Source organism: Mauremys mutica, chromosome 8, assembly GCF_020497125.1.
Source record: "Mauremys mutica isolate MM-2020 ecotype Southern chromosome 8, ASM2049712v1, whole genome shotgun sequence".
Classification (NCBI taxonomy): Eukaryota; Metazoa; Chordata; order Testudines; family Geoemydidae; genus Mauremys; species Mauremys mutica.
This window is the reverse complement of record NC_059079.1, coordinates 104,848,731-104,863,941: the sequence shown is the minus strand read 5'-3', so window position 1 is coordinate 104,863,941 and position 15,211 is coordinate 104,848,731. Positions and strand designations below refer to the sequence as shown.

At 43.1% G+C, this 15,211-nt stretch overlaps 1 protein-coding gene across 2 annotated transcripts; it reads left to right on the top strand.

Annotated features, from left to right (window-relative positions):
- Window positions 1–2,884: 2,884 nt before the first annotated feature.
- Window positions 2,885–13,792, top strand: RBM22 (RNA binding motif protein 22). 2 transcript variants are annotated; one of them, XM_045026454.1, is made up of 11 exons: window positions 2,885–3,077; window positions 3,673–3,726; window positions 4,792–4,821; window positions 6,716–6,848; window positions 7,652–7,752; window positions 7,913–8,085; window positions 9,999–10,199; window positions 10,876–11,040; window positions 11,512–11,600; window positions 12,425–12,556; window positions 13,329–13,792. In XM_045026454.1, exons 1-11 carry the CDS (start codon window positions 3,024–3,026, stop codon window positions 13,457–13,459), a joined length of 1,263 nt encoding a protein of 420 aa, XP_044882389.1. In that variant the 5' UTR covers window positions 2,885–3,023; the 3' UTR covers window positions 13,460–13,792. The 2 variants fall into 2 exon arrangements, with proteins under 2 accessions (XP_044882389.1, XP_044882390.1); XM_045026455.1 differs by lacking the exons at window positions 2,885–3,077; window positions 3,673–3,726; window positions 4,792–4,821 and adding an exon at window positions 6,269–6,298.
- The last annotated feature ends 1,419 nt before the right edge of the window (window positions 13,793–15,211 follow it).

Below are 15,211 nucleotides of genomic sequence, written 5' to 3'. Positions count from 1 at the left end.
TGTCTGCAACTGTCTTATGTAACCAAATAACAACACTTAAACTTTGAGTTTTCTTCAGTAGCCAAAGTAACTGGCAAACTACCAACACTATCTATCAAAAACCATCTTTTCCAAACTAGTTTTTGGCTGGCTGGCTGATATTTTCAAACTGGATTGTTCACCACTCGTAGCTGAGTTTAGAGCTGGGATGTTGCTCTACTGAACTACACAAGAAAGGTTCTTTAGCACCTAGCTATTGTTTTAAGAAAATCAGATGTACTCTGGTGGTCTGAATTGCTATCTTGAAAAGTAAAGGGCACATTGGCTTTGAATGGCTTAACTAGTCCAGTGAATTTATTTTCCCTTAAAAGCTTATAGGAGATAGGAGTAACTTTAGCTGTTTTCCATGCATATTTGTGCAAAACACCTCACTTATTCCAATGGAGAACAATGGAAGCACTCTGCGTTTATCAATGTTAACTCCATTAATGACAGATTATTGTGTTGCCTTATAGCTTAATTTATGTGGTGAACTTAAAATAAATAAAGCAGACAAAGCTAGCTTTTTTTTTTAATCTTGTGCAATAATAGTATTAAAGTGCAGTAACATGTTAATGCTCAATGTGTATATGAGGTAGGGATCATTCCATTTGTCAGTTACATGAGGGCTAAATTTCAACCAGAGTTGAGTGACTTCTCTAAGATTGTAAAAGTATCAACAGAAGAGCTGGAATCAAGCGCTTCTGATTGCAAATCCCATGCTTGCTACTGGATTATACTGTCACTCAGCTGTTTCTAATGGACTTCAGTAGTTTATTCACATGAACTATTCCCAAACCTGTTTAAAATAGTGAACTTGTAAACATGTATTGCAGTTCTGCCACTCTCTATCTTCATCCCTACACTATCCAAGAAGTATAAATCTCTCATACAGGTAGGTAATATCTGAAATCCTGTATTTTAGCAATTTAGCCCTTAAGTTTAGCTATGGACTCAAAATAGGACTTTACAGATGACCAGCTGTATTGGGTTTAAAATGTTCTCGGCTTTAAGAGTGAGCTGGCGGTGTACACTCTGTATAACTGACTGCAGGAGGACACCAGCACAAGGTACCTAGTTCTTTCATTCTATCAAAACAAGAGTATAAAAGATAATTTAGAAACAAATTTGTGATGGATAGGACCACAGACCTAAGATGGTTTAGGGTTCCTTAATTTCAAATGTCTTTCAAAGTTTTGCCTTTATTTAAAATTTCCTGGCTTTCAATAAAATTTTACTAAAACTAACAATACCAAGGCATGTTCTTTAAACTGATACACAGCTTCTACTTTAGCTCCAGTTTACTGAAGATTTTGGCTGGAAATACTTTTTGATTTTGGTCTTAATTATGAGGGAAAAATTGAGGTTGCTCAACATCATTCTTGAACATAAGAATGTCCATACTGCGTCAGACCACTGGTCCATCTAGCCCAGTAGTCTCTTCTGACAGAGGCTGGTGCCAGATGCTTCAGAAGGAATTAACAGGACAGGACAATTATCAAGTGATCCATCCCCTGTCATCCAGTCCCAGTATCTGGCAGTCTGAAGCTTAGCATATGGTTGCATCCCTGACCATCTTTGGTCAATCAATGGCTGTTAGCTATCTTCCATGAACTTACCTAATTCTTTTTTGAACCCAGTTATACTTTTGGCCTTTACAACATCCCCTGGCAATGAGTTCTAAAGGATGATTGTACGCTGTTTGAATAAGTACTTATGTTTGTTTTAAACTTGCTGCCTATTAACTTCATTGGGTTGCCCCTGGCTCTTGTGTTACCTGAAGGGGTAAATAAAACTTCCTTACTCTTTCTCCACATCATTCATGGTTTTGTAGACCTGTATCATATTCCCACACACACTCCTCTCTTCCAAGCTGAATAGTCCCTGCAAGTGGTTTCAAAGAACTATCCTCCCAAGATCTTTCTTGAATGAATCTAGACCCCATCATTTTGTATGTGTAGCTGGCATTGTTTTGCATTTATCAACACTGAATGTCATTTGACATTTTGCTGTACAGTTGCTCAGTTTTGAGAGATCCCTTTGTAACTCTTTGCCGTCTGCTTTGGGCTTAACTCTTTTGAGAAATTTTTTATCTTCTGTAAACTTTGCCACCTCACTGTTTACCCCATTTTCCAGATCATTTATGAATATGTTGAACAGCACTGGTCCCTGTACAGATCCCAGGGTGGGCTTTGATATTTACCTCTCTCCATTCTGAAAACTGACCATTTATTCCCACCCTTTGTTTCCTGTCTTTTAACCAGTTACAGATCTTTGAGAGGATCTTCCCTCTTATCCTCTGACTGCTTACTCTGCTTAAGAACCTTTGATGCGGTACCTTGTCAAAGACTTTTCTTGGTTTCCCTTATAAATGTACATTACACCTTAATAGATAGCAGTACATCTCTGCTAAACTTTCTTCAGACTTACATGTTCAGATTTCTTAATGTGCCTAAACAGTCCATTTACAATCCTACCTTGATCACAGCCTTCAGTAACTACGTGGTAGCACAATGCCTCCTTTAAAGTCCTTTAACTCATCTGCTTCTGCAAAAGGTTTCGATACGTGTGTCTGTGGTTTGACTTCGCCAGGAGTCTTTGTCCATAATGAAGTGGGGAGGCTCCCTCCTCCCTCCCTAAGGGGGGGGGCATTTCCCCCACCCAACCCCAGTGGTGGGGGATTCTCTGACACCCCCCCCCCCCACTCTCTCTAGTGGGATTCCCCCTCCCCCGGCCAGGGGAGCAGCCTCTCTGGGATTGCTGGGGCAGGAGCCACTGGGAGCATTGGCCCCTCCCGCGAGGTGAATTAAAGGGCCAGACCCCCCATCTCTATGGTTAGTGCTGGCTAGAGGGGATACTGGTAGGCGGCAGCGCGCCAGCTCTCTGAGGGTCATGCCGGGGTCACGGCCCTTCTTCCTTTCGCGGTGCATGCCGGGCTGTTGGCGGAGCGGCGCGTGCGCTTCCGCCCGGGCCTTGCTGCTGCGGGTACCGGGGCTGGTTCCAAGATGGCGACGTCTCTGGGCTCCAACACCTACAACCGGCAGAACTGGGAGGACGCGGTAAGGGCCGGGCCTGGGCCCGGTGGGGGTGAGGGGCCTCCATCCTCCCGCGGTGGTTTTAGCCTCCCTCTGCGGCACGGCCCAGGGAGCCTCGGGGCGGCGGCGGGCTGGGGCAGGTGTTGAAGCTCAGGCGGGAGGCTTTGGCTTGGGAGGCTCTCGGCCGGGGCGCTCTCCCTAAGGGGGGTGCAGGGCCTTGCTCCCTCTTCGGGGCCGCTGGGCGCTGCCCCCGTGTAAATGTCGGGCACTGGCAGAGGCCACGGGTCCCCCGGGGTTGCTGGTGTCTGCTCCGGACTCCTGACACGCTGGGATCTTACCGTGTATTTGGGGGAGTGACCTGCTTTGAAAATAAAAATAACTGGCAGCGGGCGTGAGGCTCTTCACAAGTCTTCAGCTAGTAGCTGGTTGGGGCATATTGGGGGCCTTGGTCATCCCCCCACTTTGAGTAGTCAGAGCTTTAAATTAGTACTGGCCAGTCCAGCATCTTTGATCTGAGAGAAGCAGCCTGCAGAGATGTTGCTGTGGAATAGAGATGTAATCTGAAGTGAGCTCTGAGATTTAGCCCTCCTGACTATTTTTTTTCTTCTCCTTGGTGCAGGACTTCCCCATTCTGTGTCAGACATGCCTTGGAGAAAACCCTTATATCAGAATGGTACGTGACTGTTTCGAGTCATTGTCCTTTTAAGGTGTATGGTGAGATTAGGCACTGAACCTCGGGTTTAGAGGACTAAAAATGAGCTCAGTCAAATGAGGCAAGTAGGAGATGCCAAAATGCATACAGGCTTCTGCGTGCTGCTTTTTGGCAGTAGAACATGCGTGCATAGGGGAAAAGGGCTAGATTTCAGGATTGGCCGAGGGCATGGGGAACACAATAAAACAAATCAAACAATAAAAAACTTGAGGTGAAGTCAAGACCGCTTGTCTAATGGTTAAATCATAAGAGATAGGGTAAACATGGGTTCTATCACAACTTTGATGACTGTCTTCTTGACTTAGAGAAATGTGATGTACTGAAAGGTTAAATCTTTAAAATGTGCTTTGAAAAGTGCTTTGATATCTGATGAAGGTTGCTTGAATGTCCTTTTTAAAATCCTTGTTCTTATACTCAGTGTATTAACATCTTCAGTGGAAGGCCGTGTACCAGTCACCATTCCATTTTGTTTTACCTTTCCCAACACCAAGTACAATCATGTAGTGTAGTCTCATTTTAAACATCCACCTTTCTCCACTCTCCTCTCCCTAAGCACACTTTAGTCTTTATGAAATTCTAATGAGCTATAATTTTTAATGCAAATATGATCTGTGTTTCAGAGATTGATAGAGGATTTATTTTTATGTGTTACGGATCTCTGGATGTTTTTGTCATTGTTTAGAAAACAGATATTAAAAGCCGAAGCTGAGGGGTTTCTTTGAAAGATTTAAAAATATTCTATTGAATATTCTGCCATCAGAAAAAAATAGAAGGGTTTGGAAGTGATTTCCTCCCACTTACCTTTCAAAGGCTCTCTGGATTAAGTGAAAGCCATAGGGTCAGACATCTCCAAATGCAACCAGCACAGAGAGAAAACATGCAGAAGCTGTGGTGGTACCACATGTGGAAGGTTGGGTGGAAGAGATGAAAGCACTAAAGTATTTTCTAAGGCATGTAATGTATGATCATAGCATTGACTAGTATCTTGTGGGTTTTTTTAGTAATTTTCATTTGATTTTATTCCAGACCAAAGAGAAATATGGAAAAGAATGCAAGGTATGTTTCTCTTCATTGTAAGCATTTACTTCTGGACTAGCTCATTAGTTTCCATTTAGGATTAAGATATAATGCTGAAAATATCAGATAGCAGTCCAATAGTTAGCTTCAAACAATTGCTTATTCTTGTTAACATTTTAAGGGTTGGATTTTGCAAGCTCTTGACCATGTGAATGCCCTGATGCCTATAAATACTTGACAACAGTTAAACTACTAGTGTGCTCACTGCCTATCATGCTGACCAATGTTGTTGCGTTGTTTCCTTGTATACTCTCCCGTCTCTCTATCCATCTGTAGTCTCTTGTCTGACACTTAGATTGCAAGCTCTTTGGGGCAGGGATTATCTTTTTTTTTTTTTTTCCTCGTTCTCTGCAGCACCAAGCACAATCGGGTCCTGGTCTGTGACTAGGGATCATAGGTGCTACAGTAAGACAAATAATTAATAACTCTAGTCATGTGATTTATCCATGAAAGTGAGTGGGGCTTCTCATGTGAGTGAAGTTACTGATGATTGTACATTTTCAGGATTTGGACCCTTAATTATTAAAACTGAAAAATGTTTAGGTTTATTTCCCTTATTTCACTATTTAGTCTGGTTATTTACTTTCTTAAAAAAAAGTTTGGAATTGTTCAGATTCACTTCTGCTTCTAATAATTTTCACTCAGAGTCTCTTGCAAGAGCACAGTGCTCTAAGGTTTAGGTTTCAAACCCTGTAAGAGAATAATTACACCTGAACAAAAATAACCAAATCACCTAGTTATACAGATTCCTTCCCTCTTGCGCCAGGAGTGTGTGGTGTTGCTCTTTAACCCCATCCTCCTAGTGGATTCCCTGTATCCATAGGTTGGCACCAAAAGATGCAGTGTTCAGCACTCCTGGTGGGAAGGTTACTGACACAACTTTTTCAGAAAGAGTAGGGGGGGGGGAATGAAAAGTCATCTCAAAAAGGTTTGAACTTAAATCCAAACTAAGAAGAGAATCCAATTTATCAGTTGCTGTTACTTGAAAAAACAAAACAAAACTCATAACATAGCGGTGGTTAATGCTGGACTGGATTACTGTTGAATTTATTTAATCAATCTAGCATTTTCCTGTTAAAAATTCATTTCCTCTTCACTTTTGCCTTGGCAAATGGGTGGTAGATGGAACTTGGCTTTCCTCTGGATCTCAGTAACTCCCCTGCCAGCAAGTGGTTCATGCTGGGTATCTCTGAGACAAGCCAGCCTTTGTGTTTCAAAAAGGAGAATGAAGGAATCTTTAGTGATATCCCTTGGAAATATAAAGCAGAATGCCTTGTATTGACTCCAGTGGAGGAGTTAAAATATATTGTTTCCCTCTTTTCCTCCTTCCTACCATCATCTCCTTGTTGTTAGGAAACCAGAGTGATGTACTGAGGGCCAGCTCCCCTTCCCCGAGTCCAGTATACAATGGAAGTAGAAACGTCCTCCCCACAGCGACAGTATGCATTACTTCAGAGTAAGGCCATCCTTTTCTGGGCCTAAATTCCTGTGGCCAGATGGACTGGGTCTCTTGCTATCCCAGCAAGTATATAATTTGCAAACATATCCTACAAATTAGCTGTAATGATCCTTTAGGTACAGCTCTTTGAACTAAGTAGAAGTCCTCTTTGCCTTGTGCTCTGAGCAAAGTTGCATGAGTATTCAAATCATTGCAAGAAAGTCCAGCCAAAACTTTATTCTCCTGTCAAAATGGGGCAACCAAGAAAAGATTGGGTTTTTTTGAGTTGTTTGCTTGAATTTTTACGTATTAAGGTAGTAACATTAGGCAGGTGATAAGCCTCTAGTAGTAGTTGAATTTCAATAAGAATTTGCATGCTAGTGTCATTGCTGGCTGCAGTTAGAGTGGTACAAGTCACTGCTCTCTTTGTCTCAGATTTGTGCCAGGCCCTTCACAGTGTTTCGCTGGTGCCCAGGTGTTCGAATGCGCTTTAAGAAGACAGAAGTGTGCCAAACATGTAGCAAGCTGAAGAATGTATGTCAGACCTGCCTGCTTGACCTGGAATATGGTGTGTACCTGGGGTCAATTTACCAAAAACTGCAAGTACAGATTGAGACTTGACTTTGCTTGGCTCCTGTCTCTGCATAGTTTTAATACATCTCTAAATAAATGTGTATCTCCATGACTGTGCGCCTAGGGCATGGAGATGTTTGTATGAGAGAGAAGTTAAACAAATCTGACTACGATCTCTTTTAGGATATACCAGAAGGCACATCTATATGCCAAATGGTGCTCCTGTCTGTGCATAAACTTTCCAGCTCATTAAAGACTAAATTTTGTCTAATAATTGTATCCATTCTAAAATAAGATCTTCCTATACACACTAGTGTTGTAATGTGATTGTCTGTGTTCATACTACTGAGTTGCTATGAATTTCCAAGTGTGTTTGGACTTTGATACCAAATGGATCTTACTCTAACTGTAGAAAGGATTAGAATCTTGACACTGCATGCTTTTGTTGCTGGCAAGCGTAAAAATAGTTCCCTTAGTTACGCTAGATGTAGGATGAATTATATTTGTGACTGAATCTCACTATTCAAATACGTTGCAGTAGACTATGCAGAGGCTTTTAAAAAACTACCATGAAACTAGACAAACTTTCAGTCTCATTCAGTTCACCTTTCACGGCAGGTGAAGTAATAGTATCCAGAGGATATTAATTAACGCAGTGTAAAACAATGAATCAGTACATATTTGACTGCTCTTCAGGACTCCTATCTCCGAATACAGCTACCTTAGTATGTTATAATAACCATTTTTGGTCTTTCTGCTTTCGGTTAATATTAATTTTGTTTTTCCATTTAATTTTAGGTCTACCTATTCAGGTTCGAGATGCAGGACTCTCTTTTAAAGATGACATGCCTAAATCTGATGTCAATAAAGAGTATTACACCCAGAACATGGAGAGAGAAGTAAGGAATGCATTTATAACAGAATCTATTGGTGGCTTATTTCACTTGTGCTGTAGATTAAATGAACTAGATAATCTTGAAAACTTCCTGATTTGTCTGATTATGTGCATAAATTTCCTGTCCCAAGCAATGAAATATGCATTCTTTATCTACTGCTTAGATTTCGAACTCTGATGGCACAAGACCAGTTGGTGCTCTAGGAAAAGCTACTTCTACCAGTGACATGTTGCTTAAACTGGCTCGGACCACCCCTTACTATAAACGCAACCGACCCCACATCTGTTCCTTTTGGGTGAAAGGAGAATGCAAGAGAGGGGAAGAGTGTCCCTACAGGTACAGTTTTGTTTGAAAAGCTAACATGTTCACAATGGTATGCAATATAAGGAATTCTCAGTAAAATGGAAGTAATGCAGTGTCTTCATAAGCATTTTTGCAGCTATTGCAGGAAAAATTACATAAGAACAGCCATGCTGGATCAGGCCAATGGTCCATGTTGCTCAGTAGTCTGTCTTCTGATAGTGGCCAATGCCAGATGCTTCACAGGGAATGAACAGAATAGGGCAATCATTGAGTGATCCATCCCTTGTCATCCACTCCCAGCTTCTGGCAGTTAGAGACTCAGGACACGCAGAGTGGGGGGTTGCATCCCTGACCATCTTGACTAATAGCCATTGATGAACCTGTCCTCCATGAACTAATCTAATTCTTTTTTTGAACGCAGTTATACTTTTGGACTTCACAACATCCCCAGGCAATGAGTTTCACAGGTTGACTGTGCGTTGTGTGAAGTAGTACTTCCTTCTGTTTGTTTTAAATCTGCTGCCTATTAATGTCATTGAGTGATCCTGGGTTCTAGTGTTATGTGAAGGGGTAAATAACACTTCCTTATTCACGTTCTCCAGTCCATTTATGATTTTGTAGACCTCTGTCATATCCCCCTTTAGTCATCTCTTTTCCAAGCTGAGAAGTCCCCCCTCTTTCTAATCTCTTCTCGTATGGCAGCTGTCCCAAACCCTTAATCATTTTTGTTGCCCTACTCTGGACCTTTTCCAATTCTTATGAAAGTTTTTTGAGATGGGGCAACCAAAACAACACACAGGATTCAAGGTGTGGGCAAACCAGTGAGAGAGAGAGAGAGAGAGAGAGAGAGATATATATATATATATATATATATATAGTAGCATTATGATATTTTCTGTCTTATTATCTATCCCTTTCCTAATGATTCCCAACATTCCATTAGCTTTTTTGACTGCTGCTGCACATTGAGCAGATGTTTTCAGAGAACTGTCTACGACTCCAAGATCTTTCTTGAGTGGTAACAGCTAATATAGACCCCATCATTTTGTACATGTAGTTGGGATTATGTTTTCCAAGATGCATTACTTTGCATTTATCAACACTGAATTTCATCTGCTGTTTTGTTGCCCAGTTTTGTGAAATTCTTTTGTAACTCTTCGCAGTCTGCTTTGGGCTTAACTCTCTTGAGTAATTTTGTATCTTCAAATTTTGCCACCTCACTGTTTACCCCTTTTTTCCGGATCATTTATGAATATGTTGACCAGCACTGGTCCCAGTATAAATCCCTGGGGGATACCACTATTTACCTCTCTCCATTCTGAAAACTGACCATTTATTCCTACCCTTTGTTTCCTGTCTTTTAATCCATGAGAGGACCTTCCCTCTTATCCCATGACAGCATACTTTGCTTAAGAGCCTTTGATAAGGGACCTTGTCAAAGGCTTTCTGAAACTGAATGTTAACTTGGCATATATCCCCAGTGAGCGAATCCCTTTGCAGCAAGGTCTTTCTTGATCATACTGTGTGTATTCAGCAGTGAGTTGAAACGTCACTCACCATAACAAGTGCAGCTTTTCTCTTACATTGTACATTGCCTCTCTTTGCAACATCAGTCCTTGCAGCAGAAAATACTGTCCCACCGTCAGTGATCTGAACATATCAGCAAGTAACTTTGTTTGAAACCCGGCTCTTGCAATTTCATGGGACCTTGGTTGAGCTCTCCGAGTTGCCATTTGTTAAAACTGTATGTGGCAAATGCTATAATAAATTAATAAGTAATTTGAGTTCTTAGGGCTCTTTAATTGGGTTTCATTTTGGTGTGATTATTTGAAAGCTGTTAGTCCTCAGATAGCCTTTTAAGGAGAAAGGTGGCTGTTGCAGTCATGTTAGTCTAGTGCAGTTGTAACACTGCAATGTTATAAAATGCTTTGTTTACTATACTTTAGACACGAGAAACCTACAGACCCAGATGATCCTCTGGCCGATCAGAACATCAAAGATCGTTACTATGGTATTAATGACCCTGTAGCTGATAAGCTTCTGAAACGGGCTTCAACCATGCCTCGTCTGGACCCACCTGACGACAAGACCATTACCACATTATATGTAGGAGGCCTGGGAGATACCATCACTGAGACTGATCTGAGGTACGTTGGTACATCTGAGTTCACATTTGCTTTTCAGCTTGATGCCTTGATAACTGAGAATTAGCTTGCTAAGGTTTTCCTAAGATGCTTGTCACATTGTTCATCTTTAGCAAGCATTTTGTTGAGGTTGCTATGCCTGAATGAGAATGAAGGAGGCCGTTCATCCCTTGGTTATGCAGCCCCTTCATTTGTCCATACCAGTCAGGAGTGAGTGACCGCTCTTGTTCACTTTTCCCTAACCAGAAGCTGGCTAATAAGTCTATTTAGAGGAGTGCAGAATTTCTGGAGGTGGGAATATGGTTAAGTCTAAGCAACATCTTGTGTGCTGTGTTTAAATTCTTGTCTTCCATCTCCCCGAAAAATACATCATTGCTGTTGGTGCCCAGAGGATCCCATTTTGCACTTTTGAAATCCCCTGAGCCAACCTCCATCCTCTGAATTCCTGAATTCTGAAGAAACCTCTGTTAAAGCCTGGCACTGTTGCTGCATAATTGTATGTAGGGATTAAAGGTCTGTAACAGGCATTTCCCCTCTTTTCTAACACTGGATTTGAATCCGTGATATAGAGGGGAAAGGATGCTTGTCTTCCAAGGGTGTGAGCATGTGAGACCTTTAATGTATTGTGTTCTTATGGAGAAGAGGAGCAGAAACCAATTTTGCTGTCCTTTCCTTGCAGAAATCACTTCTACCAGTTTGGGGAGATCCGGACGATAACCGTGGTACAGAGGCAGCAGTGTGCATTCATCCAGTTTGCCACACGGCAAGCTGCTGAAGTGGCTGCTGAGAAATCCTTTAACAAGCTTATTGTCAATGGACGCAGACTCAATGTCAAGTGGGGGAGGTGAGCAAGTGGGAGAGGAAGAGGGGAAGCATTTAATTCCTTTTTGGAGGTTTTCCTCTGGATATTGTTTTTGAAGAATCCACTCTTAACTGAGCACGTCAGAGTCATGTACTGTTCCTTATTCAACTCAAAAGCAGTCTTGGTGACTTAGAACAGAAGCCAAGTGTGTAAAAGACCCAAATATTTACTGGGTTGCCTGTCTTTTGGTGGGGAATGAGGTGTTGGAGGGTAATTGGCATTGGGTCTCTTTGAGAAATTCTATTTTGGGGTGTGTACGCTGCTGTCTGAAAAAACAGCACTAACTCCTTTTGTGCCAACTTACCAAGTCCCTGCTGCTAGCATTCTGTAAATTCTTGATCCTTGGCCTGAAGCAGTGGGTCTGGGATTGGTGACGTAAAACTATCTCTTGTAAGGATCTGCCCACTCTGCTACCCCTCTCTTCAGTTCTAATGCTTTTGGCTTTGATTTCAGGTCGCAAGCAGCAAGAGGGAAAGAGAAGGAGAAAGAAGGTACTACAGAATCTGGTATAAAGCTGGAGCCAGTCCCAGGGCTACCTGGAGGTAAGGGAAATGGTTCCATACCAGTGACTGCCCTCTCAGACGCAGAACAGCAGCTCACTTGCTGCCATGAGGCAGAGGGGGGAGGGATAGCTCAGTGGTTTGAGCATTGGCCTGCTAAACCCAGGGTTGTGAGCTCAATCCTTGAGGGGGCCACTTAGGGATCTGGAGCAAAAAATTGGTCCTGCTAGTGAAGGCAGGGGGCTGGACTCGATGACCTTTCAAGGTCCCTTCCAGTTCTAGGAGATAGGTAATAATTGGAGATATACCAAACAGAGTTACACTTAGTTTGCTCTCTATACCATTGGGAGCTGGGGCCAGTCGGGCAGCAGCACATTCCACTCTCAGAACAGAGAGTGAACCTGTGTTCGAATAAGAGCTGGCTGGAGAGTCTTGTATTTATGGGCAATGAAGGGATCTTTGGCTAGAAAGAAATTCAAGGTGACTCAAAGCCTTTTTTACAGGGTGATTGAAAAGTTACAATGGTTAGAATAAAGGCACTTAAATCATTGAGACCTTCTGTGGCATAAGATCTGGTTGTGTGTTCTTGAGCCATTCAGTATCATCTGTTGGGGCAGGCAATCCCAGTTGTTTAGGATTGGATTCAGGTGGCTTTTTGTTGTGGAAAGGTCATAGCCTGTGGAAGGGATCACGGCTGTTATTGTAGAGGTTCACTGGCATCCTGCGTCTGTTAGAGACACACTGCTAACAAAGTTCCTGTCTGGAGAGCTGGTTGCAGCCACTCCCCTTAGGGCCAAGGGTGGGTACTTGCTTATATTTTGCCTGCTAGCTTTCACCAGTAACCAAGGGATGTTTGTGTCTTGAAGCTCTTCCCCCTCCTCCAGCTGCAGAAGAAGAGGCATCTGCAAATTACTTCAACCTACCTCCCAGTGGCCCTCCAGCCGTGGTTAACATTGCCCTGCCACCACCTCCCGGCATTGCTCCGCCCCCACCTCCAGGTAATTCCCTCCCTCTTGCCCCCTCAGTGGGGAGAGGTAGAACTGTGTCCTTTACCAGAGAGGCCTGGAATCACTTCCTACTTGCCAGATTACCTACTAGCCGGTGCCCTCTATTGTAGTTTTGTGTGGTACCTACTAAGTGCGATCTGGGTTTATGAAACAGCTTGTGGTGTAGAACTGGCTCTGTTAGACAAAACTGCCTGTGCTGTAATATGTTCTCTGCAAAATTCTGCAGTACCCAGGAGAATCCCATAAACTGTGCTGAGGCCCACCCTGCTTAGCTGATAGCTGTGTAAACCCCATGTTGTCCCTAACTTTTAGGAGTGACTCTAAACAGATAGAACGTTAGTGTCAGTATTTAACTTTGTATATTCAAAACGTGAAGCCTTTCCCCTGTGGAACTTCAGGACGTGTTGGGTTTGTCCAGCTGCGCTGGATGGTCTCGTTACCCGAACACTTCTGCTATGCTCAGTAGTGAAAACAAAACATTTAGAAGTTCATAATATAATAGGGTGCAGGGGAACAGGCACTGGCAGAACTGGAATCTGCACTGTCGTTGAATAGCAACATGTCCTCAGCTGTTCACTATGCTGTCAGAAATGTTAAAAGGGAGTAAATTGGGATTCCTCAGGAATTAGTGAAGGAGGAGAGGGGGCAACCTTTCCGTGGGCTCAAGTATGTTTTGCTTATCTGGCTTGAATGACAAATAGGCATTAGTAAAATACTTCATCAGGACGCCTGGTAATCTGACGCTTGTATTCTGTGTCTGCAGGTTTTGGACCACACATGTTCCACACCATGGGGCCTCCACCTCCCTTCATGAGAGCCCCAGGCCCCATCCACTACCCTTCTCAAGATCCACAGAGGATGGGTGCCCACGCTGGGAAGCACAACACTCCCTAGCACCCCATTGACCTGTTCACCGTTTGAGTAGATGTCATTTTTTTGGTTACCATGGTAGCATAATATGTTCAGCTGTGGGCGAGCTGGAGACTAAGCCTTGCTTCCTGCTTGCACGCACAGGGCAAGATGAGCTCTGTGTTGCCACTAGTTAATCTGGTCATTCATATAACCTGAATCATTCACTTACTATCATGGGTGGGGGTTGTGGGAGGGAGGAATGTGGAGAGACGTGATCTAGAGGGTCTATGAATGAATTGTACTAGAATTACAGTCCCATCAGTGTATTCAGTTTTGCACATTTTGAAATAAATTTGTCTCTTGGGGAAAAAAACACACCTTCAGCTGGTTTGATAGCCTCAGCAGGTTACACCTGGAATGGATTGGAGTCTCTTGTACAGACTTACCTGGAGATTTCGCTAGTAATATTCATTCCGGAGTCAAATAACTAGTGATTCATCATTGAAAAAAGATACCAGGTCCTCTAGCACTAAGCCAGAACGCTCCAAGATAACACTGAGGGGAAAGGAAACTAGCATCAGGGGCGCAACTTCCAGGGATTTCTCCTTCTACTTACTGTGACTTTTTTCGGGTTGCTTTTCTTCTGATCGTGGGAAACTGGAGAATCCTAAGCCCCTATAGTCAGTCAGTTAAGTGCTAGGTAATGCAAACAGTTCCCCTACTGCCAATTCCAGCATGACCCAGACAGATGCTCAAGCAGCCATCTATCTCAGATAGGCCAGCTGGGACCTTCCTGCCCCTCCCCTTGGGGAATGAACATTGTTACTGAAACTGCCAGGAATGAGGCAGCAGTAGTACTGCAAGCTCATCCAGTCTGAACTATGGCTCTTGTGGCCTTCGCGTAAAATGGCTCTCAAGCTGTGAAATGGACCAAACCATTTTTCGTTTGATAGGTTGTGAGATTCTTTTTTTAAGAGCTCTGTGTTCAGCATTCACCCTGGAGCATCTGTTCTCTGTATAAAGTCTGTAATTTAATACAGTGCATAGGAGTCCGGGTGGGGGATTTTAAAGTACCAAAGTCTGTTGCTTTGATGTAACTGATCCGTAGATATGTTTTGGTAAACAGACACGTGTGATGAGATAAAGCCTTATTTACTTGGTGTTGGTTTTTTAATTAAAATGGGAAGATTTTCCAAATGTTTGGACCCTGCTTCCAGAGGCAGAATTTGTCTGAGTATTGTCTGACCTTGTTTGGCTGAGCCCTCTGTCCTCGTAAAGATGAAGAGTGGCGTGAGATAGCCAGAGTACAGCCCCAGTTCTGCTTCACCACGCTGCACTTTGGACTGCTGAGGTGCATTGTGAAGTTCTGACCTTGCAGGCACCATGTAGGATCTTGCATAGGCAAGTACAGTACTCTAGGGGGTGCCTCTGGTTAGTGCACTGGCCTTTCCTCTCTGGAGACTTGGGTTTACACTTGGCATAGGTTAGAGGGAAATGAGCGTTGCTGGTCTCAGGTTTAGCCCTCAGTCAGTAAAAATATCAAAATACAGCACAACTTGGTGCTGTTCAGCAGCTCCCAGAATAGCGTGTTACAGGACAGGCTTTTGACGAGCCATTGACAGATCTGGGGGTGGGGGGAGCTGGCACAGCACCTGCTTGTACTGGGCTTGACTCAAGCCAGTCACTGCCTTATTCTGCAAGCACTAATTTGACAAGTACTGAACTGAGAAGTTTTAAAATACAGCTGATTTATTTTCTGCAACCAGATTTCTGAATGTAAACATGGCCTCCAGC